This window comes from Chelonia mydas, chromosome 3 (genome assembly GCF_015237465.2).
Source record: "Chelonia mydas isolate rCheMyd1 chromosome 3, rCheMyd1.pri.v2, whole genome shotgun sequence".
Classification (NCBI taxonomy): Eukaryota; Metazoa; Chordata; order Testudines; family Cheloniidae; genus Chelonia; species Chelonia mydas.
Genome location: NC_057851.1, coordinates 171,545,712 through 171,571,341, shown reverse-complemented (window position 1 = coordinate 171,571,341; position 25,630 = coordinate 171,545,712). Strand labels below are relative to the sequence as shown.

General features: G+C 42.1%; 1 protein-coding gene across 1 annotated transcript; it reads left to right on the top strand.

Moving 5' to 3' along the window:
- Positions 1-90: 90 nt before the first annotated feature.
- CALM2 (calmodulin 2) lies at positions 91-22,372 on the top strand. Its single transcript, XM_007072401.4, has 6 exons — positions 91-249; positions 5,641-5,671; positions 17,214-17,357; positions 17,437-17,543; positions 18,468-18,603; positions 21,735-22,372. Exons 1-6 carry the CDS (start codon positions 247-249, stop codon positions 21,761-21,763), a joined length of 450 nt encoding a protein of 149 aa, XP_007072463.1. The 5' UTR covers positions 91-246; the 3' UTR covers positions 21,764-22,372.
- Positions 22,373-25,630: the final 3,258 nt, after the last annotated feature.

The following is a 25,630-nucleotide window of genomic DNA, read 5'->3' as shown; positions in this document are numbered from 1 at the left end:
TTCAGATTCGAGATGGGGGCAGGGTTTGTAGGCAGGAGGGCGGCGAGCCGGAACTCGTTCCTACTCCAGCGACGGGGGTGGGGGCGCGGAGTGATCTTGGAGGGGCGTGAGGAGGTTTATGAGGCACTGCTGGGCAGCGGGTTGGGCTCAGTGTGACTGTGAGGCGAGCCGCGGAGTGGATAGGTAGCGAGTGGTTAGCTACAGCGTTTTGAGCTCGAACACCCCCCAGCGCCAGGCCGAGCCACCATGGTGAGTGCGTGGGGGTGGGGTGGACTGCGGGTCCCCTCGGGCTAGCTCCGGGTCCCGGTCCGCGGGGGAGAAGCGGGGCTGCGGCGAGTGGGGCGGGAGTGGAGAAAGGGGGCGGCGGGGCAGCGCTGGGGTCTGTGGGGAGGAGGCGACTCGCGCGCGCGGTCCGACCTTCCCGCCCGGAGCGAGTGGCGCCGGCGCCGATTCAAAATTCAAACTGTCCGGTCAGTTGGCTGTGAGCGCCATGATGCTTGGGGGCGGGGAGGGGGGACAAATAACGGTTTCTCGTGGAAAGAGGCCCCTGTGGGGAGCCGGCAGCGGCGGCACTAGCCGCATCTCGCGCCCCTGGAGCTTGTCCGGCCGGACTTGCGGGGAGCCGTCCCCGAGCACTGGCAACACACCGCGGAGCCCTGCGGCTTGCCGCGGCGCTGGGGAGGGGCTGCCTCCCCGCCCCATCTGTCCCCAGGCTGGCGCAGGGCTCCGGGGCGGGCTCGCCTGGCAGCCCTCGCGCCGGGAGCTTTCTTATTGTGGCGAAGGGTTTTCACTGCGTTTCGGTGCCGGCCTCCACCCGGACGCTCCTCTCGGCGGCCGCGGGTTTGCTCGTCTCCCGAGCAGACGAGTCCCGCCGGATCTGTTCGCGTCGAGTGTTCCGGACCAGCTCCTGGAGCGAGTGAGTAGCTCTTCTGATGCGTCCAGAGAGAAGTACTTTGCCCAGTAAGAAAAAGCAATACTAGTAAGTGCCTATTACTGCCCGTCCCATTAAAGGGAAGTTTAGATTTACAGTGCAAAGGAGTCCTTTTTATTTCAGTAGCTGTTTTCAGAGTATCAGTTTGATTTTTAAGCCAGTCCCCTAAAATAGGGTGCTGGCTAAAATGTAACTGTAGTATCCCCTTTTGGTGGGGAAAGATGCCAGTTTAACAAGACTCCAGATTATGCCACTACTCTAGATGAGCTGGACAAATACCAAAACAAATACTGTATATCAGAAATAGGTTCTCAATATAGCAACGAAAGAATTTAATGCTTACGTTGTCTTGTTAGTCTGTTTTTCCTACGAAACCAAAACTGGATTAGCTTGCAAGAGCCAAGCAAGTTCTTAATATAGAGATGGGTGTGACCAGGGGACATGGTGGCATCTTCAATATGGCTGTGGTCAATACCAGCAGACCAGACTTGGTTAAACTGGAGAATGATGATTATTCAAATTGAATGTACTAGACTGTGCATAATGCTTTGCCCACAACTCAAGTTGTGACAACATATATGTAATTATATACCAATCCAGCTATCTTGTTGCTGATTTTGTGCATCCTAGCAGCATAACTGTGTCAGCACTGGTTATAGTTAACAGGTGTTTCACCTAAATTCTAGGTTCTGGAATACAATTGCATCTGTTTCTGTGGCTTCTTTAACTTTTGTTTCTGATTTGGCTCCTCCACTGCCTGCTGTGGAACTAGCTTAGAACTGTTGAAGTCTGCACAGGATGGCTAGTCCTCTTGTGTAGCTATTGATAGGAATAGTCAAAAGGTTTGACTTAACTAGTACACAGTTGTACCTCTAGAGGGTGCATACACTGTTCAGGAGTTGCACTGTATAACTAGTACTGTAGGTCTTTGCTTTAAGCTCTCTAGTTGCTGTTTTAATCACCTGACCACAGATAGGCACTCAATATTAGAGCTGCAGTTCAGCAACCTAACAGAAAAGATTTAATTTGATACCGCAATCTAGCTTGTAAATTTGGAACAAAACTTTAAGGAAACAACATATTTCAGGGAGTGTTGAAATATATTTGAAAAGTTGGAGGTTTTTGATTGCAAACAAAAAATCATCCCCTTGTCATACAGATCAACTTAAGCAATTATATTCTTTAAAAGATGATATTTTAGAAGAAAAGTCAGGTGGAGAAGGCTTTCCAGTTACCAGTGGGGGGTAGGAAACTATCCTTGACCACGCTGGTCAGATTATACCTTCAGAACAAACTGATGGGTAAACAGGTTTCAGAGTAACAGCCGTGTTAGTCTGTATTCGTAAAAAGAAAAGGAGTACTTGTGGCACCTTAGAGACTAACCAGTTTATTTGAGCATGAGCTTTCGTGAGCTACAGCTCACTTCATCGGATGCATCCGATGGGTAAACAGGTGTTCCTGAAGCAAGGTGTGAGTAATCTAAAGTCTTTATATATGAGCCTCAGTGCATAGTATGAGCACTGGGAAGTTTTCTAAGGCAACTGTGGTAGTGTCCTATTTCTGTAGCTGCTACTACAGCTTCAGAACTGAAGGCATAACCTCTGCTATATGCCTCTCAGCTGTATTGGCTGGAATGGCTTGTGGGGACATATAGCAGCAGACTTGCTGACTTCACCTTCAGTTGCTCTATTGCAGCAGTGCCTGCAGAGCTGGGTTCTTCCACAGATGTTTGTTCAGTCCTATCCCACCCACAATGCAATTCTGTTGCTCTTTTTGTTTTACTTTCTGTGACTATACATCTGAGGCTTCAATAGACCGTCTCCCTCTTATTCCAAAACTTCTGTCCACTTCAAGTACTGCCACAAGCAGGATAAATGTTCTGGCTAGTGATCTATTGGATGATTTGCATGGGTCACTTTCAGAGGTAGGAAGTACTTGGGAATCTTTAAATTAGGGAACAGGGGAACGCTCAACAAATGAGCTGGATTTGTGAACAATATATAGGATTTAGAAACTCCCAGGTACTGACTTGTTGTTGTTTACTAGTGAGTGACATGCTCACTACTTAACTTGTTTGTGGAGTGTTTAATGGGTATAAATCCTCTAACAGAACTGTGGTACGTCTGCTCCAGTCTGTTTGAGCTATAAAAGTAACTGGGAAGGTATTGCTTGTTTGTAGTATGAGCTTTGAATGACACTCTAAAGGCAGACAGCTCTAATTTTGCAAGGATGTTTTCTATAAACTTGACTGGCACTACAATATGCAGCAGTGTTTGAAAGTATGCCATGTAAGAATTGGATGACTGCCTGATTCTGTCCAAATTTTGTCTAATACACTTTTTGTTTAAAAAAACTGGACCTGATGTTAAGTCTGTATAGCTTTTTGCATCTGTAGCTAGAGAAGCTTATAAAATAGTGGACATGTCTGTTACTCTGCCAAACTGAGGTAGTGTGACTTAATTCAGTGCTGTGGGATGGGTCACAGGTGACTTAATGGATGCAATGAACAGCTATTTTTGATATTTTTTTCTGTGGTCATTACTGCATCGTCCATTTACTTTGTAGGCCACGTCTCTTAAATCTGTATCATAGCCCAATTTTCCTGAAGTGCTGGGCAAATTCATTAATAATAATTAAATGGAATATTCAAATTCGGTAACCCCTGTTTCCACAAATGTCACTCTTCAAAATAAAAATTTGAATACATGAAACTGTTCCCCATTTTTCTTTCTGTAAATTACCTATTCATTCCTTTTCCAGCAATAGATGGAGTAGATGATTCCCTGGACAAAGATCTTATTTCTCATAAGTGAAATGAGTTTGAGAATAATGGCAACATTGAACTCTAATGTCATGCAGTAGTCCTCCCATTTCTTAGTTTTAAGACTAGCCTTGAAAGACTAGCTTGATCAGCTTCACTAAATGAGTGGTCACAATAAAAATTGGGAGAAGAGAATCAGTGCTGAAATCTCAAATTTTTACAGAAGCCTGCTAAGTTCCCTGTAAGTTGGGTGGGCCACACAGCAGCCTTCTTTGCATTGTTAAATTGGGCCTATTTTGTGACAGCCTCAGTATAATGATTTAGAGAACCATATTCCTTAATTGTTATAAAGCTTTAAATATTACTTTGGCTCAGTATTTAGTAATTTTGTAAAATGTTTAAAAGAACAGTAATGTTAATTTTAGTGTCAGCGAAGGTATGTACATCTCTAAAGAACCCGCCTGGTGACCTGCTGGGGGAGGAGCTCCCCTCCCCTGGCCCCAACTGAACCTAACTCAACCTGCTGCAGCTGGGGTGGCCAGGCCTGGACCTAGCTGTGGCCCGGACCTGCCAGGGGAGGGGCGCCTATCCTGTGGCCGCAGCCCCAGAGAGGAATCCTCCCCTCGCAGCCCAGTTGCTGCTGCGGGAGTCCTCTCTCCATAGCCCCAGAGCACCCTCCTGCACCTCAAACCTCTCATCCCCAGCTGTACCCTAGAGCCCGTACCCCAGCCCGGAGCCCCCTCCTAAACTCTGAACTCCTCAGCCCCACCCCCACCACATGAATTATGTTACGTGTACCAGTATGAAGGTGATGGTGCATATAACAATTCCCTCTAATTTTTCCCACTTACGTGTGGGATGAACACTGCAAGCCTGCCACAAAAGTAAGTGTTTAGAGTAGCTGCAGATTATTAGGTTAATCTTCTGTCAATGGAATTTTAATGGGTAAATTTCTAGAAATACTCCTTAAAGTTGGAACAGGATGACCTCAGCTGAATGCTGATAATGTCTGAAGCTTATTTAAAGGTCACCTATTTTTGAAAATTAAAGACTCTTACTAAACTCCTCATACCATTGCTTTCTGTCAAAAGGGGAACTTACTTGAAATTGGCTTTAACACTGTCCTTGTTGCTGGAAAACTGTAAGGCCCCAACACTAAAACTAATTGAAGGTTTATAGGTGTGCAACTTTAAACTAATAGTGGTGCAGAGTTGTACAGGCTGTAATGCAGGATAGATTCAGGTGCCTAAGACAAAAGTCAAAAGGTATTAAAATACAAAATTTAAGACTGTTTTAATCAAACTTGTAAGATAAAAAATCTTGTAACCATTTTGGATACAAATATCACTAGTAACTTTCAGTACAAGCTGGTTATTTGATCACCAGCCTTTCATATAGGAAGCTTTCAACAGACACATGAAGATCATTTGTTTTAGGAAACATTTTATTTTAGTGATGGCTTTTCTAGTCTCTTCAAAATATACATTAGTCTGCATCTGAACCTAGCATGGAACTTGGAAGAGAACAATGGACAGACCTTACATATTAAATTTATAGACTAAATTCCTATGTCTTCACTGTTGATAATACTGATATACCTCTAAACACTGTTTAGAGGGGACTCGATGGCTCAGGAGTCTAGTAATTGGATGTATGCTCTTACCTAGGTTAACTGCTCTATATTCAGCCCTGTTCAGTATTTGGTCATTACTAGCTGGTATTTTAACAACCTAGGAAATAAAATAGTGACTAGTCCTGCTGTAGTCAAGATGTGTATTGTAATTTAACAGACTATTTTTTGAATCCGCTCCTGTAGCTTTAGGACTAAGCTGGAACATTGAAATGCACTGAGGCTCAGATACCTAAGAATGAACAGAGATTCACAAGTGAATATGCTTTTGCAAATAAGTATTCTTGCTGGAATATAACATTATTTTTTCTATTATAGGCTGATCAACTGACAGAAGAGCAGATTGCAGGTGAGTTTTGAGATGCTATACTAACAAAAAAAAAACAAAAACCCGTACACTTGAAGTTTCACTGAATTGATTTGATCTTAGTTCATGTGGCAAGTCATAATGAGTAAGTTAAATGTCTAAACAGGTGCTGGAACTAGGGTGCTGCCACACCCCCTGGCTTGAAGTGGTTTCCACTATATATAGGGCTTACAGTTTGGTTCAGTGGCTCTCAGCATCCTCACTATACAAATTGTTCAAGCATCCCTGTCTCTAAATATAGAAAATACAAACAAGAAGTTGCCATCTTTAGTTTGCAAGTGAAACTTAGACTTGGCTTTCCTTTCAGATAACATTGGATACAAATCAGTTTGTCTAATTTTGAGATTCTGAATAATAATTCTCTCCTTGAAAACAGTTCAGACCCCATAATATTTATTTGTTATTATGGGGAAGCCTGTTCTTTCAGTCCTACTTTGCATTGTTAAATTGGGCCTATTTTGTGATAGCCTCAATATAATGATTTAGAGCACCATATTCCTTAACTGTTATAAAGCTTTAAATATTACTTTGGCTCTGTATTTACTAACTCTTCCTTTTAACATTAATGATTTTGTAAAATGTTTACTTCAGTGTCAGTGAAGGTATGTACATCTCTAAAAGTAAAGCACTAGTTATTGTTCATCTTGAAAGGTGCCTATTTTGTGTAACCAAGCTTTGTCGGTGCTTATTGTAACATCAAATATAAGATCTCATGAACTCTGAGAATTCTACTTATTACTAATAATTGCTTAGCAGGTCTTGCTGCCTTGTTGCTCATTTGCAAATTCAAGATAGCATAAGAACTAATATTTTAACTTCTTTTGCATAATATTTTAGCTGGGGAAGCTACACTATACGCAAAAAGCAGGAGTTATGTGTGGAGACTTCTTGCTTAATGCTGTTACTCTTGAAGTGAGTGTGGGTCTAAGAATTTCAAAAGTACGGTCCAGGGATTAAACTCCCCCACATCCTGAGATAAACATTCACTACTTGCTTGTGGATCGGGTTGCAGGTGGCTTTCATGATTATTGCTGGTTTTGCAGAAGATGAACTAACTCGGACTTTACTTAGTCTTCATCTATTACTATATTGGGTTATCTAGCTATACAGAATGCAGATCTTGTTAATGGTTGAGTTTGAATAGGGCATACTGTTTCAGCAAATACTGTTAAATTTTGAAGTACTTTCCTGCTATTAAAAGTATATTTACATGGTATTAGAATTAAATGTAAAGATGCTTATGTTCAAAATAAACATTGAAGTCTAGTCTTGAGTCCTAAGTATAAACAAATCACTGTTACCCATGTTTAAGATTGCTCCTAAGCATTAATTTCATATTCAGAAAAATTAAATTTTAGATGCAAGTAACCCTTTTCCTAGCACAGTTTATATTCTCAAACCTTTAGGTATCCTCTCAGCATTTGTTTTGAGCACAGTTCTGAGACTGAAGAGCAGTGGGACTGTATTGTGTATTTATGCTGAAGTCTGAAAACTCTTGCTAATTTTTGGAAGTTAAACTGACTTATGGACTTCAGAAATCAAAGTCTAAAGTTTTATCTAATGCTTGTAAAATAGGTACCATGGCAGTAAGATCAATCAAATTCAGCCTCAGGGCTTTATAGATAGCTGCTTACATCTTTCAACTTTCTAAGGGTTTTATTGCTAAAGAGTCTGTCAAACAAAACTTATCATATCTACTGGTTGCTTAATTTAAGGCTTCAGTTGTCCTCTTACAGGCTGTAGTAGTCTTTGTACTGGTGACCTCTGCGAGGACACAGAAAGGTCAATATCTGACCCTGTTTCAGGGATAATGCAAATGTTGACAGCCCTGTGTTGATTTGATTGGACAGCCGACTGCCTGATGGCTTTGAAGTCTAAAAGTGAAAAAACAGCTCCGCTTGAGATCTATGTATTGGAGTAGAGAGTTTGAAAAATAGGTCAATTATGGCTTTAACATGTTCATGTCTAAGGTTCTGTTATGCCAGTCAGACATGTCAAGTTACTGATTCTGTAATGCATGTAAAACATGTACATAATCCGTTTAGTTTACATCACTTTGTCTGCCAGGTTTGATTATGCATGCATGTCAGTGATAAGCTTCTATTGGTGCACTAAGAGAAAAAGAAATGGATCTAGAGGTGTTTAGGATCTTTCCATCATTTGATCTGTCTAGTTTCATCTTGAAAATTCACATTTGTCTGAGAGTACACTTTTAGTGGGTTTTTTGTTTGACAGCTCTTTTGCAGTCAGTAATATGGGGGAAATAATGGTGTTACTGGTATTTCCATGACAGTACAGCATTTAAAAATGTACTTGATGCAAGAAAAGACACTTGTGGAAGACCCAGTGCAGATTCTCTAGCCAAATGGAGAAATTTATCTGTACATAAGTGTGGCTGTCTAAGCACACTGTTAAATCTTGAGAGTAAAATTTGATGGAGATCTTCTCAGGAAGATAATGCACAGCCTGGGAATAAAAACTGGATTGAAATTGTGGTTCTGACACTTCAATTTTATTTCCCAAAACTTTATATCTGGGATGCACTCTGAATATGTGGCATACAACTAGTAACTGCATTGTGTAGTAAACGTACTTCAGTGCATCTGAGATGGCAATGGGGGCGTGGGTTCTTCAAACCTTCACTTCTCAGACAAGTGAAGGAAGTGGCAGCTTATTCAACAAATGTCTTCATCTATGTTAGACTAGGACAACTGGTATTATACCAGGTGGCTTGAGACCCAAAAATACTAGTATTGAGACTTGGATTTCACATTGGAAGATTGTGCTGAGACAGTCCAGTTGACCCCTCTTGATTCAACAATAACTTGATAGTGATGCCCACATTTAATCCTGAAGTCCCTGTGATATGTAGATGGAGGAAGGCTTCTGAAGAGTTAGGTCATGTCTACACTACACAGCTTTTAGTGACATGGCTGTGTCACTACAGCCATTCCACTAAAAGTCATGCAGTGTAGCCACTATTTGTCGTCTCTCCTGCTGACAAAAAAATTTCTAACCCAAACCCCCCCCCGGCATTTACTTTGTCAGCAGGAGAGCACTCCTGCTAACAATGTGCTGTTCACGCTGGCACTTGTCACAGCAAAACTTTTGCCTTTTGGGGGAGGGGAAGGTCAACACCTCTGAAAGACACAAGTTTTGTCATTCAATTGCCTGTGTAGACATAGCCTTAGTGGCAGAGGTTAGGTCTCACAGTGATATAGAGAAAGCTTGAAACTTTTTCATGGCTGTTTAGAAAAGTTATTGGCTTTATTAAAGCACTTGAAGTCACAGTAGGTATAACTAGTCAGAGTTTTGACAGCTTGGTGGAGCCATGTGGTCTTAATTTATGCTGAAGTTACTGCTTGGTACTACAAGTTACCTTTCTGCTTCATGGATGATATGTGGATTGGACTATTAGCTGGAAGAGGTCAACAAGAATAGTGGCAGAAACTCTGGGAACAAACTTAACTAATTTCTGGAAATAGTTGGTCTACCTATCTAGCATGCCACATCTGAGTAGGAGCTATCTTTCTTGGCTGACCCAATCTGGGAAGGAGATACTGGGGACCAGATCGACAAAGGGACTTAGGAGTTACAACCCCTAGAAAATCAAGAAAACAACACTGAGGTCCACAAAGCCTGAGTTTCAGATGCCTAGGCTTCCCTCTACAATGAATGGGGAGAGAGAGGTGCCTTTGAACAGGAGTTAAAAGCCAGCAAAGTAGGTGGAGAGATGCCTAAGCCATCCAATGGTAGATGATGATGAGTGGGACATATTCTAAGCCCTATCCTTCTCTTGGAGATAGTCATCTAAATTTGGGCTGCAATTTGCAGAAGGCAGCTCTTTGCCAAGGAAGATAAAAGGGAAGTAGGTGTCTTAACTCACCACCTCCACCAGGGGAGGTGGTAGCAGTGCCCACCTTCTTTTAGGCCAGTAGTTAGAACATTGACCTGATATGTGGGAGACCAGATTCAATTACCCCCTCAGGCAGAAAGTGTGGAGGTGGTGCCTTTTCCTATGCATAGATTTTGAATGGTACCTGCTCCAGTGGGCAGCCTCTGAGCATGCCTACTTAGGCCCCACATGCAACTTAGGCAACTGAATCTCTGGGGCTTGCACAGGAGCTAGTCCTCTGGGCACCTAGAGAGGCAGCAGTGCACATGCACAGTCAAACATAGATCCCCTAGGGAACCCTGACCCCAAGAACTTAGTCAGTTTAGACACCTACAGTTTTGGTGGGAGGCTTATGGAGCCTAAAACTAGGAATCAGGCACCTGAATACCTTGTGGATCAGTGTGTGGGTCCATTAGTGGAGACGACCGCTACCTTGTCCAGTAGGAGGACAGGGTACTAGTATGTCTGAGATGATTAGGAATTGGCTCAGGAAGCTGTCCTAACAATAAACTAACTTGCTACTTTCCCTTAATTGAGTATTTGACTGTCCAAAAATAATTGGACAGTTGACTTGTCAAATATTGGTCAAACCAGGGTGGATTTGATTTAAAACACTAGTTGGGAAGACTCCATTTAATCATGGTTTTCTACATAAAAGTGCATTTTTGTTGGTTGTTATAACCTTAATACATATTCTTCACAACTCCAAGATGTAGGTTTCATTTTTAGAAGGTACACACTATATACATTTTTAAACAGTGATTTATTTTGAAAACTTCTCAGATTAGTTTTACAGCTATATCAGAAAATGAATGATTGTTTGGTTATTTCATTTACCAAAGGTAATTGAAGCAGATATTTATGAAGTCACTGAGAGGTGAACTATCTCCAATTCAACAGGTTAATCATTAATATTTAGAGGATTTTCTTGCCATCCTGTATTAGGAGGAGAACATCATGAGACAGACATTTAAGTTGTTTTCTTTAACTAAAATATTAAGTATCCTGGGTTTTTTTTTTCTTCAACAGCAAACATAATTTAACAAAACAAGCATATGTCCCTCGCTTCTCACATTTATCTCCAGACTTATTCTTGTCCAGATCTATTCCGCCCCAATAATCTTCTGTTCATTGAACTTTCTGAAACTTTGCACTTTTAGAGAGTGGTAAGGGATTGACTGTGTACTCAAATTTGCAGAGGCACAATAGAGTTGAGGTCTTATTTCTCACCTCTCTTTATTTAATTATTTGAAAACATTTTTGCTGTTAACAAGCATGTTCCCTCTGGAGACACATCCACAGTTCTCAAACTGCAAAACTAAGCATCTCTGATGGTATCTTCTAGACCAGGATGGGCAGACTTTTTGGCCTGAGGGCCACATCTGGGTGGGGAAATTGCTTGCAGGGCCATGAATTTAGGGCAGGTGGTTGGAGTGCACTCTGGAAAGCGGCTGGCACCATGTCCCTGCAGCCCCCGGGGGGGGCACAGAGGGCTCTGTGTGCTGCACTTGTCTGTGGGTACCTCCCCCGAAGCTCCCCCCTCCGGGTCACAGGGACGTGGTGCCAGCCGCTTCCCAGAGCGGGGCCCACAGTGCTACAGGGGTGGCAATCCTGCAGGCCCAATCCAAAGCCCTGAGGGGCCAGAGTCAGCCTGTGGGCTGTAGTTTGCCCACCCCTGTTCTAGACTGAGCACTGAGTCCCATTGGGTAGCTAGAAAGATTAACCTAAATAATGTAAAGAGAAGCCTGTGGAACCCCATAAGATTGGGTCCCTAATCCATGAACTATTGGAACTTATTTACAAAACTTAAACATTACATGAATATATTGTCTCATTCTATAGAATTAGAATTTATCATCCTTATTCCATGATGAGATCGTTGAGCTATAATGTATCTTAATTAAAACTATCTTTAGATAAGTTTTTCCTCAAAGCATTTTAGCAAAAGTCCGATTTTTTTAAAAAAAGATTTTTATCCACCATGGGTCAAACATTGTCAAATGATCAAAGTTTAAATCGCTAACAATATCCTAGAATAGTAACAGAGCAAGACTTTATGGTCTGCAATAGGCTTAGCCATAGCCTTGTACTTAAGTAACTTATTTGTAATTAGGCTTAACTGAGTTCCTTTAGCATAGAAAATGAACACAATGAAGTGAAGCTCTTAAATGAGTTCATTCTTTAGCAGTGTTAGGTTAGTATTTAAATATGAATGTTCAGGACTGAAGTTACAAAAGAAAAATTAAATGAAAATAAAACTCATAACACTATAGTCATTTTTAAATGCTTGTATGCTAGGTAGGAAGTTGGGCAGCTCTTCAAGCAGCTTGATGGCTGTGCATCTTTTCTCTGTGTTGGGGAGGAGGCTTAAGGTTGGTCTGCACTGAAAATTAGATTGACCCAGGTATATCGCTCAGTGGTCTGAAATCCACACCCTTAAGTGACATTGATAAGTCCCTATGTAGACAGCACTAGTGCAACAAAAAATTCTTCCATCGACCTACCTACAGCCTCTCGGGTGCGCTACCTACCTCAATGGGAGAACCACTCCTGCTGACATAGGTCATGTCTACACCAGTGGCCTCCAAACTTTTGAGGGTCATGTCCCCTTTTCCCCACTTCGGGGCCAGGATCAGGAGCAGGCTGGGGTAGGGCACAGGGTAAGGTGGCTAGGGGCCAGAGTTGGGGCCGGCGGCTGGGGGTGACGGAGCTGTGGGCAGGCCACGGTGGGGACTGGCAGCCGGGCCACTGGCCAAGTGCAGAGCTGTACCAAAGCTGGGACAGGGTCAGGCATGGACCCGGAAGTTGGGGCGGGGCTGGAGCAAAGCTATGGGTGGGGCAGGGCTGGGTGGTGCTCCTTTGCCAGGTTTGGTCTGCCGCAATCCCCCGAATGTTCCTACGTACCTGCCTAGAGGGGCGCATCTCACAGTTGGAGGTCCTCTGGTGTACACTGAAGCACTATAGCGTTTTAAGTGTAGATAGGTCCTTTGTGGTTGTAAACCCTTTCCACTCCCTTCTGAGTTAACGTCTGTATGTTTATCTAGTTAGCTTAAATTGCAAGACCTTCAGGGCAGGGACTGTCTTAACTTGTTAATGTGCTTTGTAAATGGCCATGTGCATTGTGTATTTGTATGCCAGGCCCACATGCAATGTTTGGTTCAAATCTATTAGAAAAATCAAGATACTTAACTTTCAGTTGGTTCATCGTTTTTCAACAGATGTCATTAGTGTGTAGTGAAAGGAGTGATCAGGACACTTAGACTGCATCATGGTGCCATCCAAAGCATAGGCACAACCTACATCAGGGCATTCTTGCTGGAATATTTGACTGGTCAATTGATCAGCTTGCCAAGCCTACTCTGTTTTGGGGGAAGACTGAGAAAGTGGTAGCAAAAATAATGATTATGTAAAAATAGGTTTGGTATTTTTATTTGCCTTCTGCTTTTTGATGCTTTAGGATGCACTGGGGTCACATTTTGAAACTGTCTACACAGCCACAAGGGCTAGATGTGAGGTCCACAGGTGCCTCCAGAAGTCCAGGTAGCTGTATTGGCCAAGAATGTGTGTTCATGTATGAGACCTGGCCAGGAGTCTGTCTTCTCTCTGTGATGCAGCTCTTGTCACAGTTAGCCATGGCTTTGTGATCTCCAAATTGACCTATTGTAATGTGCTTTACTTGAGGCTATTCCTAAAGACCATTTGGAAACTACAGCTGGTACAGAATGTAGTTGCCCACTTACGCTTACAGTGCTGTTTTATACCTTTGCTCTATAGAGATTACACTGGCTTCAAACATTTTCGTACTTATCATTATTCCCACCATTGATCCACAGGCTTTTACACATGTTCAGGGTCCTATTTCCTAGACTTTATCACTGCTGTAGTGGAGGTGGGAGTTGGTGCAGCACAGCTGGGCTGTTGAGGTTTTTATAATGGGGGGGGGAGGGGGGGCTCAAAGAAAAAGTTGAGAAACCCTGTTATAGTGCACTACTGATCATTTTCTGTTAACATATGACTGCTCACTTCAGTAAAAGTATGTTTAATTCACATTTTAACAAAAGTGCCTTGGGACAGTGACTTTCAACGTTTCCAGACTACTGTGCCCCTTTCAGGAGTCTGATTTGTCTTGTGTACCCAAGTTTCACCTCACTTAAGTGACTTGCTTACAAAATCGGACATAAATGTGTAGTCATACTATTACCTTAAAAATGGCTGCTTTCTCATTTTTATCATATTATAAAATTGGAATATAAATATTGTACTTCCATTTCAGTGTATACTATATAGAGCAGTATATAAACAAATTGTATGAAATTTTAGTTTGTATTGACTTTGCTAGTGCTTTTTATGTAGCCTGTTGTAAAACTAGGAAAATACCTAGATGATTTGATGAACCCTCTGGAAGATCTTTGTGTACATGTACCCCAGTTGAATATCCCAAGGCAGTAGTTCTCAGCATGCAGTGTATGAGTCTTAGTCTTAGGGCTTGTCTACACTGGCAATTTACAGCGCTGCAACTTTCTCGCTCATGGGGTGTGAAAAAACACACTCCTGAGCACAGCTTCAGTGCTGTAAAGCACCATTGTAGACAGTACACCAGCGGTGGAAGCCACACTGGTAGCTATACCCCCTGTGCAGGTGGTTTGGTTTTTTAAGAGCTCTGGGAGAGCGCGCTCTCTCGCTCTCTCCAAGTGCTCTGCTGCAACCACACAAGCCACATTAAGCTGCAGCAGTGCTTTATAGTCTAATAATAGACTAGCCCAAAGTCATCTAAGTAGTTGACAACACAACTTACTGTGACTACTGCAGATGGGTGTGTATAAGCGAAAACTGTCTCTTGGAATACTTCCTGTTGAGAAACTTAGAGGAAAAATCCACACCCCTGGATGATGCTGTTAAACTGACCTAACACCTGGTGTGGACAGCACTTGCTTGGCTGGGAGAACTTATCTGTTGACCTAGCTACCGCCTCTTGGGGAGGTGGCCTGCCTTATGCTTAGCTGGCAGAATTTTCATAATTTAGTCATTAAGGCTCAAACCAGCTTCATGCAAAGAAAATGTGAATTTAGTAGTAAAACTTCACTTAAGTTTAAATCGGGTGCCTGTTGCCAAAGGCAGATGGTCTTTGGTATGGACTCCAACAGCTTCATTACTGGCTTGTACAGCCAAACAGTGTTTCTTGTACTAATCTTCCTTGGGGAATGTACTTGGTGTTCGGGAGTGCTTTCAGGTAGCAGAGAGGCATTTGTCTCTAAACTGATCCTTAATTACAACTTTTTAGGGCTCTGAAGGCTTACTTTGAGCAGTGCTAGAACTGGAGCAAATTAATACCTCCTGGAAATACTCGCAATTGCACTTAACCACCTGAGTGGATTGATTAATATTTCTAGTGAAGAGTAAAGTGCAACTAAGCACTCAGAAATTGAGCTGTAACTATTCTACAAGTGTACAAGAGCCAAATACTTCTGAATTTTTTTCACTTAAGGATGAAAGGTTGCTGTTCAAAGGCTACTTTTGTCTAGGATATTGTAGCTGAAATAGCTGTAACTGCCTACTTCAATAATGTAGATGAAACATCACTAGCACTTTTGTACAGTAGTATATGAAAAGGCTGCTAATGAAGTGTCAATCTTTTGTTCCTGTCTACTCTATTTTCAAATCATTCCTGTGGTTTAGTGACTTATGGTGCTGATGGTCAAAGTCTTAAACATGGCCTTGCTTGGTTGTTTGGCAAGTGGGTCAAATAATGTGAGTTGACCATCTATTTGACCAAAGTCAAATGCTGAAATATTTAACAAGAATGTCCTGATTTAGGTGGCCATCTTCCTTTTGTGATTGCATCATGATGCATTTTTCATTTTTATAATTCATTGGTTTACATTTGAGTTAAAACTCAAGTGACTTGTTTTTGAATTAGGCATAAGTACCAGAGGCTCCTCTGGCTTCTCATCATAAGAGATGGCTTGAACCTACTGCTTCTGAGTATCTTGTGTAACAGGACTTACCAGTTAAACCTCCACAAGTGGACTTGATAGGGTTTATTCACTTCAAGCATGCTTCCTTTAGATCAGCAGAAGTAGAGAATTTTAAAGTAGAGCCATCCAGAAATTGGCTAAGATGGAGTATAGAATACACTAATGCTAGGGCTAATCAAACAAATTTGGAAAACTTACTCATTTCCATAGAAACTGTTTAATTTTCACTGCTACTAGTTTTAATACTAAACTTTAATCTGTGGCTAACCCTTTCATATTAGAAAAATAGGCACATTTCTTAAACCCCTCCTTCAGTTAGGGAGAATGCTCACTAGGTACTGACAGATGGCCTTCCACTTTTATGAATGGAAGGATTTAGTTACATTTAAGGTTTCCAGTTCTAGTTGAAATTCACTCCAGCAAATATTTAAGAGCTTTTCTCAGACTTACTATGCTCTACTTCAAACTTTAATTGAATTGTTCTGTAGGTAAGCCTGGTAGACCCAAAGACTTTGCTGGGAGATTTCTACTCCTGGGGGAAATCTGCACATATGCAGAATTTTGTCCCCTGCAGATTTCTTTGCTTCCCCGCAGAAAAATGACTTTCTGATGGGGAAGCCACAAGAGCAGGGTCATGACCCTCCCCAGCAGTATGTTTTGCGTGCCCAGGGCAGCCAGAGAGGTAAATGACTGGGGCAGAGGGCAGGACTGGGGAAGACCCAGCTGGTGGCTTCTACCCTGTTCCGGGTTCAGCTTCTAGTCCTGGCTGGGCTGAGGACGATGGGACTTCCTCTTCCCCTGCACAGCGTCTGGGTCAGACCCATCCCCAGATTTCTCCCTTAGGAAACTCTGTAGCCCCTGCCCCTCCCTGCACACATCACTCCTCAGCTGTAGAGAGATCACTGTACGGGGAGCTGCTCCCCCATCCACCCAATGCTTGTGCATCCAGACCCCCTCATACCCAGACCCTCCCAAAGAGCCTCACCCTGCTGGACCCAGAATCGCCCCATTCCCCCTATACCTGGACCACACCAATGAGCCACCTGCACGTGGATCCCCACTGAGCCCAAACCATCTTCACCTGGACCCCCTGCAGCATCCCATAAACATTGCACCCAGAACCCCCCAACAAGCCCCTGTGCAGCCAGATTGCCCCGCACCTGGATTCCCCCACCGAGCTGCCTGCACCCAGATTGCTTCACACAGAACCTTATCAACCCACTCCTGGATCCCTCCACACTTGGACCCTGCCAGACTGAGCCTGCCTGCACCTCGCATGGAGGGGCAGAGCCCTGGGGTGTTTCTGAGGCAGGCCTGGTCCTTGGGCTGTGTCAGTGTTGGGTGCAGCGTCGCTGCTGAGTCTGTGTCCCTGTGCTCCCCAATGCCATGGTGGAGCAGCCACATTTATTTTAAAAAATTTGCAGGATTTAATTTTTTGGCACAGAATGCCCTCGAGTAATTTTCCTCAAAGCAAGGGCTCTAGATTCAGTATTCTAGAAAACTAAATTCAGTGCCTGAAATAACTAATAACCTGCCTAATCTAAAACAGGAAACCATAAGTGTTTGTAATTGATCACAGGTGATACATCTTGACTTTTTTGATTAGTCATTTCAAATTAAGTTGGTTTTAATAATCTCTTGTCTTGTCAAACAGAATTCAAAGAAGCCTTTTCGCTATTTGACAAGGATGGTGATGGTACTATAACAACAAAGGAATTGGGGACAGTGATGAGGTCACTTGGCCAAAACCCCACAGAAGCTGAGTTACAGGATATGATCAACGAAGTAGATGCTGATGGTAAGCTTTCTAAGAAGCAATTTGTTGAATTTTAAACTTCTTAAATGTGTTACTAATAATAGAATTAATTCTATTGCAGGCAATGGCACAATTGACTTTCCAGAATTTCTGACAATGATGGCAAGAAAAATGAAAGATACAGACAGTGAAGAAGAAATTAGAGAAGCATTCCGTGTGTTCGATAAGGTACTAAAGTATCGTATAAGGTTTGCAAGTTAGTTGAGGGATTGAATAAAACAGCTTCCAAATAACTCTTACTACTAAATCCCAAATGACTAGTCTAGAAATTCTATATACAGTAGTAAGATCATACCTAGTCACTACCAATTGCCACTATTGTTGGACTTTGGATGATCCTCTCATGTAACAAATAGAAGGCCTGGACATATTTTAGGTGCTAGTCAATGGGAAATTACTCCTATTTGGGATGATTGTGAAATCTTAATAAACTTCATTGGGAGGCATGTTACAACACTTAATGTACATGGGGAGATCCCTTTCAGGAGTGTCACGCAGTAGACAAATTTCAGGAGATACTTCAGTAAGGCACTCGGGTGCCTATCTAAATGGTCCACATACTTGTTCTAAGCTGCAAATTATATCCTAGCTTCCATAAATTTACAGGCTCTCAGCAGTACGAAACACTTTGGCTGCAACTCCATGGATTTTTTTTAGATATATTCAGATGCACTAAAAACTGCTTAAATTCAAACAATGGCTTGTTCCTTATACTTATGAATGTACAATATCAAAGTAGGGTTGAGAACAGCAACAACTTACTGCTTGTACATAATTGTTTATAGAGGAAACATCAAACCAGACCAGTTAGATTTTCTTGAATGTTATAGCTGATATGATATGCATGTTAAGTTAGTTGTACAGTTAATTTTTTGGCTTTTACTTATGAATTACTGAGGTACTACTGAAAACAAATCTGACATGGTCACTTCCCCTCTGGAAGTGGTGATGTGATGGAGAGAGCAATTAGCGACTCTTCTAGACAAGAAGTAGGAGCTTCTCTAGAATGGAAGTACTATATGTAGAGTAATTTCAGAGATTATTTGGTTCACATTGAAATTCTCTTTAAACAGTTTAAACTTGTTTCTTTAGGATGGAAATGGTTATATTAGTGCTGCAGAACTTCGCCATGTGATGACAAATCTTGGAGAGAAGCTAACAGATGAAGAAGTTGATGAGATGATTAGGGAAGCAGACATTGATGGTGATGGTCAAGTAAACTATGAAGGTAAATTTCACTAGAAACAATGCATTCTTGTTTTCTGATCTGAGGAGCTACTTGGTGGATAAAGATGACCTGAAGTATTCAGCTGAAGTCAAGCTTCATTCATCTACACCAGATTACAAGAATTTATGTTTATGTAGGAAATATCTCCTCAATGTAGGGATTTTTATGGAGAAGGGTACTTAACTGTATATATTTGGTACAATTTAAATCACTCCAGCTCCTCAAATACTTGCATAAGTGATTCTTTGGCTCCCAATTATAGATACCAGTTTATTGCTGCTTTTACTTCTAGAGATGAAGGATGGCAGTAGAACCATTATAAAGACCTGTTAAATTCAGGTGACTAATGCAGTGTCTCAAAATCCTTCCCAAAACTAACTCAACCAGAACCAGTAGCTCCCTCCAGTATAATGTTGTACCAAGTGAGGTGAGTTTAACTGGTGATTGTACACATATTGTATTTAGCTCTGCCCCAATTTAAAGCTATTCATCTGAAAACCATACTAGGAAATCTAGTCCATTGAAGTCTTTAGTCAAGAGTTAAATCTGAATTCTTACACCTGCAAAGTTAGTTAAATGTCTTCAATTTGAGGAGAAAATTCCTTAAACCCTGTACTCTAAAGAACTCTAGACTTAACAAATTATATATATAAAGCATTTCATGTGAAATAGTACAGCAGTGACCTACTTATACCAGGTTTGTGTTCCTTGCTCACTGGTATCCCAAGACTCTTTACTTGTTAAATCCATGAAAATTTTAAATTTGAGTGCTTGATCATGTGTTCATAGTGCCAAAGGGTTACTATTGTTTGGAATGAAGCTGCATAGTGTTAGGATTTCACTTTATCCTTTGGAATTATACATATTGTAAGGACCCTAGTTGATCTCATGTCCACAGATAATTTCTAGCTCAACTCTAGGGCAACCAAGGGAGTCTTTATGGACACCTAAAAAAGAATCAAATCCTTCAGTTGTAACAGTCCTTAATATTTCTAGTCAGCTAAGATTACACACCTTTCTGTATATCTTAAGCTTTGGCTTTGGAGTGAGAAGCCATTTAAGTTGTTATAGACATGCTGTTAATGGGTCCAAAGTTGCTACTGCAATTTATATTGCAGTAAAAGAGGGTAAGCAAACAACCATTTAGACTTCTAGCAATTAGTGTACAGAGTTACAGAAACAAGCAACTATCAATCCTATATATAGCCAGTTATTTCCATTTTGACAAAGTCTAGCACTAGTCCTTGTACTCTCTCTACATCTGAGACTGTTTTTCACAGAAAAGGTTCCACTTTTTCTGAAGCAAAAAGGCAAATTTTTAGAGGGCAGCTAACATTAAGCACACTCTGATGGCCAGGACCAAATAAATCATGTTTCACTATATACATAAAATCTAGACCCTGAGAGCTCTATTTTAGTAATTGGGTTTCTTTCCTTTTCTTCCCCCTTATGAATGGCTAGTCCCCTCCCTTGAAGTTGAAGCAGAGAAATTAGACCAGAGTATGAAGAAAGCACATGCAATTAGGAACTGATATCCTGTTCCACCTCTCCTGCCATTCTTCCCTCCCCTAACAAAAGAGAAGTGTGCTGCTCATTTGGGAGAGCAGGTCCCCTTTCTTCCAGCAGTCTTTGTGGCTCCTTCTCCGTGTGCTTCTCAGTGGCTAGTCAATACCCAAGAGCATGCCAGTTGCCCTCAAACTCCATCCCATCAGCATGCTCATCCCTAGGTCAGTGAGACCAAGATTCATAGATTCTGAGGTCAGGAGGGACTATTGTGGTGGTGTATTCTGACCTGTGTAACACATGTCATAGAAATTCCTCAAAATAATTCCTAGAGCATATTTTTAGGAAAAGCAGTCAGTCTGGATTTAAAAATTCAGTGATGGATTCTCCATCGAGACCCTTGGTGAATTTGTTCCAATGGTTAATTACCCTCACTGTCAAAAATGCACAGTATGAATTTCTCTAGCTTCAACTTTCAGCCATTGGATAGTGTTATATCTTTGCTGTATTGGTAAACAAAATAGTTAATGGGTTCTTGATGTAAATATTTAGACTGTTATCGAGTCACCCCTAAACTGTCAACTGCTTCATTGGTCCATATTGCAGCCTCTTCTGTGCAAACACAATAAACTAGTTATTTCAATTTTGTATTTCATGGCAGTTAACAATCCGTCTCCTATGAAAGTGACTGGTAAAGCGGCCTTTGCCCAATAATCAAAGCTGGTTGGGTAAAATAGTAAAACAAAGGGCAATAGTATTGTACAGAGTGGAAGTATCTTCAAAGCAGACAAATATCTGCAGCTGCTAAGCATTTGCTAAAGATCTGTCATAGAAACCTTCTGAAGACTTAATTATGGCCTTCTAGAGGTCTGCTAGAAATATATCCTAACTGTGGTATGAGGTGTAAGATAAGGCCCCAAAACGCTGTGGGACTCAATACCACAAATGTCCGTATGTTTAGTGGGACAAGCCAACCCCCAGTAAGTTTAGAACTAAAACTGCAGCAAATGATATGCTGATATGCAGGTCACAGGGTTCTCCTGGAATAGAGTGCTGGAGAAGATAGCCTAACTTCAAACACCTTCCTGCAAGAGACATCTCAGACATTCATTAGGAGTATCAGATCTATGTGAAACAGCATCAAGGTATTTAAGAAGCCAACTCAGAGTTCCTCCTACACAAGCATTCAGGTCTTGAACAGTTAGGCAAACAATGCACATTACAACAAAGCTTAAACTATTCTTCATGTTTTATAAACACTAGCATCCTATTTAATTTTAAAACCAGGAAAAAATATCCATCTCCCTTTCTATTTCATATAAGAAGTCTTGAAGTTTAAATCTCATCAGTGTGATAGATTTGCTTGCTTTTGATCTGCTTAGCTCTTGGAAGGCTCCAGGCTGCTGGCCCTGTACGGCCCAGGGTCCTGATGAACAGCTCAGTCTGCCATTAGGGAATTTTTTCCCAAGAATCCCCTGCAACATTTCATGAACCCCCAGGGGTTCACAAACCCCATTTTGGGAACCACTGGTGTAGGGGGGGATTCCTTTCTGTTCTGAGAGCCTGTAGTCTAATTGCATAAGAACTTAGTTTGTAAGATACTAATACAACTTTCTTTTCCTTTGCAGAGTTTGTACAAATGATGACAGCAAAGTGAAGAGATTGTACAGAATGTGTTAAATTTCTTGTACAAAATTGTTTATTTGCCTTCTCTGTTTGTAACTTATCTGTAAAAGGTTTTTCCCTTACTGTCAAAAGAATATGCATGTATAGTAATTAGAATTCCATTCCTCCATGTTTTTCTCCCTTTATCTTACTGTCATTGTTCTGATAATTTTTTGGAAAATTGATCAAAGTAACAAATGTTGCATGTGGCTTACTCTGGATATTTAAGCCCTTCTGCACATCTAAAGTTAGTTGGAGTTGATCAAATGAGGGAACATCTGGGTTATGCCTGTTTAAAGTAGCTTTCTTTAGGAAACTTAGCATGTTGAAATGTGGAGCCTTAACTCTGCGTGGACTATTGATAGTTAACAATATGAAACTTAAAAGTTGCACTATTGCAAAACGGGTGTATTATCCAGGTACTCGTACACTATTTTTTGTACTACTGGTCCTGTACCGGAAAAAACATTTTCTCCTGTTACTATGCTTTTTAAACTTTGTTTAGCCACTTATTTTCAAAAGAATCTGCTTATGGCACAGTTTGCCTCAAATCCATTCCAAGTTGTATATTTGTTTTCCAATAAAAAAAAATTTCAATTTACCCATATTGTTTGTGTATCCTTGTATTATTTATGGTATTAGACTGACAACTCTACAATGAGATTAATAACCTCTACAAGTAAATCATGATCTGCATGCTGAGTGGATTAGATATTTGTTAAAATGACTTGTAAAGAATGCTGAGAACTAGTGTCTTGGGGAAAGTGACCATTTTTATCATGTTAATCCTAAATTTGGAGAAACTATTCCAGGTAGTTCTGTGACTTTCTTCAATATTTTGTCTGGAAGGCTGAAACTTTAATAAAACAGGTTGCTATGGTCTGACTCCCTGCCCACCATCTGAAGCCTTTCTGCTGTCATATGGATGACTCTGTAGTTGACCTAATTAAAATTGTTTGCTTTCCTTGCGACTGATGGGACTTTGTCAATACTCAAGATATTGAGACTAGTAATTTTATCAAAAGGAAACTCCAGAGCACATGTGCTTGTAAATACTTTAGGGTTAAGATTTAGACTTAGTAACTTTTTGAAATATCTGGCCTTAGATTAAGAGAAGTCCTGTTCTACAGATTGGCCATGATTGTGGATTGTAGCCATTAGCAAAGTTGAGATGTTACAAGTAAGCAGGACACAGTCATTTCACTTGGATAAGGACTAATTTAATGGAACCCTGAACCCTACATGTACCACAACACTGAAGGCACCATGTAGCTCTACTCTCAACTGCATCACATCTTCCACTTGGAACAGCAGTAATGGCAGAGGGGCTCTCATCCCAGAGGGGTAGGAGTAATAGCTGAGGGCCCCATTCGCTCAGTACTTACACCATCATCTAGGCAGGTGGATGTGGCTTTCTGTGCTCTCCTCCTGCCACATAGTCTTGAAAAAAGGCACTTGATGTTGTTCCTTTCCGTTCCACGCCTTGGATTTGTGTAACATTAGCAGGTGAAATGATTACCTAAAACCAATGTAATTTACATGCTTTTAGTTTACCCATGAATGGCTGTTGTGTAAAAAGTGTATACATATCCTGAAAGAGCTTGAAACAAGGCAAGGAACTAAATTATTGAGGGTACTGATTGACTAACTGAAGCAGCATGCTTAAAAACCTGTAGGACTTTCTTAATACACAGGGTGTTCCTACTTTTAGTGTGATACACCTTAGTGTGATACAGATCCTCAGTATTTAACATTTCAATGAGCTAAGGGCATAAATACCTTTTGAGCATCCTGGCCTTAATCTCTGTCTCAATTTCCCATCATAAAATGGGAATAATAGTACTTCCCTACCTTGCAGGGGTGTTGGCAGTTATCAAATTTTAGGACCTCTGTCTAATGTATTATCTCCATCATGGTATATCTACATGGGAGTTAGCCCAAGCCCAGGACAGCACTAGGTGTCTAAATTCCCTGTAAACTAGGCAACCATGCAGCAGCCTATTAAGCACCCCCCAGGCACTCAGGGAACCCACCCAGCTGGGACCTGGCTCCACACAACTCCTGGAAGCAGTGGCGTGACCCTCCTCTGGCTCCTAGGTTTAGGAGCAGCCAGGGGACTCTGCATACTGCCTGGACCCCAAGTGCTGCTCTGCAGCTCCCATTGGCTGAGAACCACAGCCAATGGGAGCTGTGAGGGTGGCACATGCACACAGGGCAGTGTGCAGAGCTGTCTGACTGTGCCTGGAGCCTGCACTCCTCTCTCCCTCCCACACCCCTGCCCCAGCCCTGATCCCCCTCCCAACCTATCCATCCTAGCCTAGAGCCGCCTTCTGCACTCCAACCCCCCTAGCCTGGAGCCCCCTCCACCCCAAATCCCTCATCCCTGGCTCCATACCAGAGCCCTCACCCACCTCCACCCCTAACCCAATGAAAAGGAGCGAGTGAGTGAGGGTGGGGAGAGCAAGCAACAAGGGACGGGGGATGGAGTAAGTGGGGGAGGGGCCTCAGAGAAGGGACAGGGCAAGGATGTTCAGTTTTGTGAGTCAAAAGTTGCCAACCCTATCTGTAGCCCATGTTATACAGGAGGCCAGACTATATGATCACGATAGACCCTTCTGGCCTTGAAATCTGAAGGAGGTGGTGGCTGACTGACCTGGTTCCACCCCCAGCTGTCAAGCAGGCTGAAGTACCCCATTGTAATAGATGTGTGGACCTTATTACTTGAATAAAGGACATTTGCTGGTAAGCATGGATACATTTTCCTAATATTTAAAAGTGAGGTACAAAAAGGCGCTCTCAGGACCATGAAAGAGAACTAGCTATGCAGAGCTGCCTGAAAAGATGCGTTGCTTAGAAAGAAAGCTAGCAAAAATCCGTGAGATGGAAACAGGCAACTCAGCTGAGGAGTCAAGATATATAAAAGGAGAGCAGGCGGTGTATATACAGGGTGTCATGAACAGATGGCAATGGAATAAACTAAAAAGCTAAGTACAACTGTGTTTCATAGAAGTGTAATGGCACTGCATGTTTCCAAAGCCAGCCTCTTGTTAGGGGTTTATGATGTGAGTGACATCACAATGGCCCCTGTCAACTGAAATTGGATATCAACTGACGGCTTCGCTTCCAGAGGATGAGGGGTGGCAGCTTGGATGTGTTTGCCTATTCGCTGTCCTGCATTGTCCTTCCAGGGATTTGCTGACAGCCATCTCCTTCAGCATAACTGGAGGAGGGGTGGCTGTGGACATCATCCCACACTAGGCCTGAGAGTTGATAAGATCACAAATGATCAGTCAAAGCACAGAACAGTGATCTCCTAGCAACAGGGCTGCTAGTAGGATAGGAAGCAGCCTAGTAAGGCTACCTCAGGCTCCTGCTGCTCCCCCTTCAGTGTAGTAGCCCTCACTATGGAGGCAGGAAAGATATAGACACTGAGGGAAGATGTTGGGTGGACGCTCCCCCCAAACCGGGATTAACATTGAGGAGGAAACTGAGAGTCTACTGGAAAAGGTACTTTGCTGTTACACCCCTTTTTTTTGAGGGATATAATAGTGACGGGAACAGCAGGGGAACCTGTGTGAACTGACTTGGAGTATTAAGCCTGGGGGCAGCTAGTGAGCTAGGGAGGACCGGCTCTCGTGTCTGGGATAGGGCGAGTAACACTCCCTGGGAGTGACACCCTCTGGGGATGGAGCAGTTGATGAGTCTAAAGGGATAGGGGTAATAGAGATGACAGTGGGGGGCCTCTTTTAAAGAGGTTGATAGGGAAATCCCATTGGGGGTTTTAAAGTGGCCTAGGAAGTTTTAGTACTTTGCACTGGGGGACACGGGCAGTTTCTACTCCTCCTCATTTGACACAGTG

Excerpts from the sequence above, each read along its gene's own strand:
- CALM2 (XM_007072401.4), top strand. Across the intron at positions 17,358-17,436 it reads CAACGAAGTAGATGCTGATG|GCAATGGCACAATTGACTTT; the intron begins GTAAGCTTTCTA and ends ATTCTATTGCAG. Across the intron at positions 17,544-18,467 it reads CATTCCGTGTGTTCGATAAG|GATGGAAATGGTTATATTAG; the intron begins GTACTAAAGTAT and ends TTGTTTCTTTAG.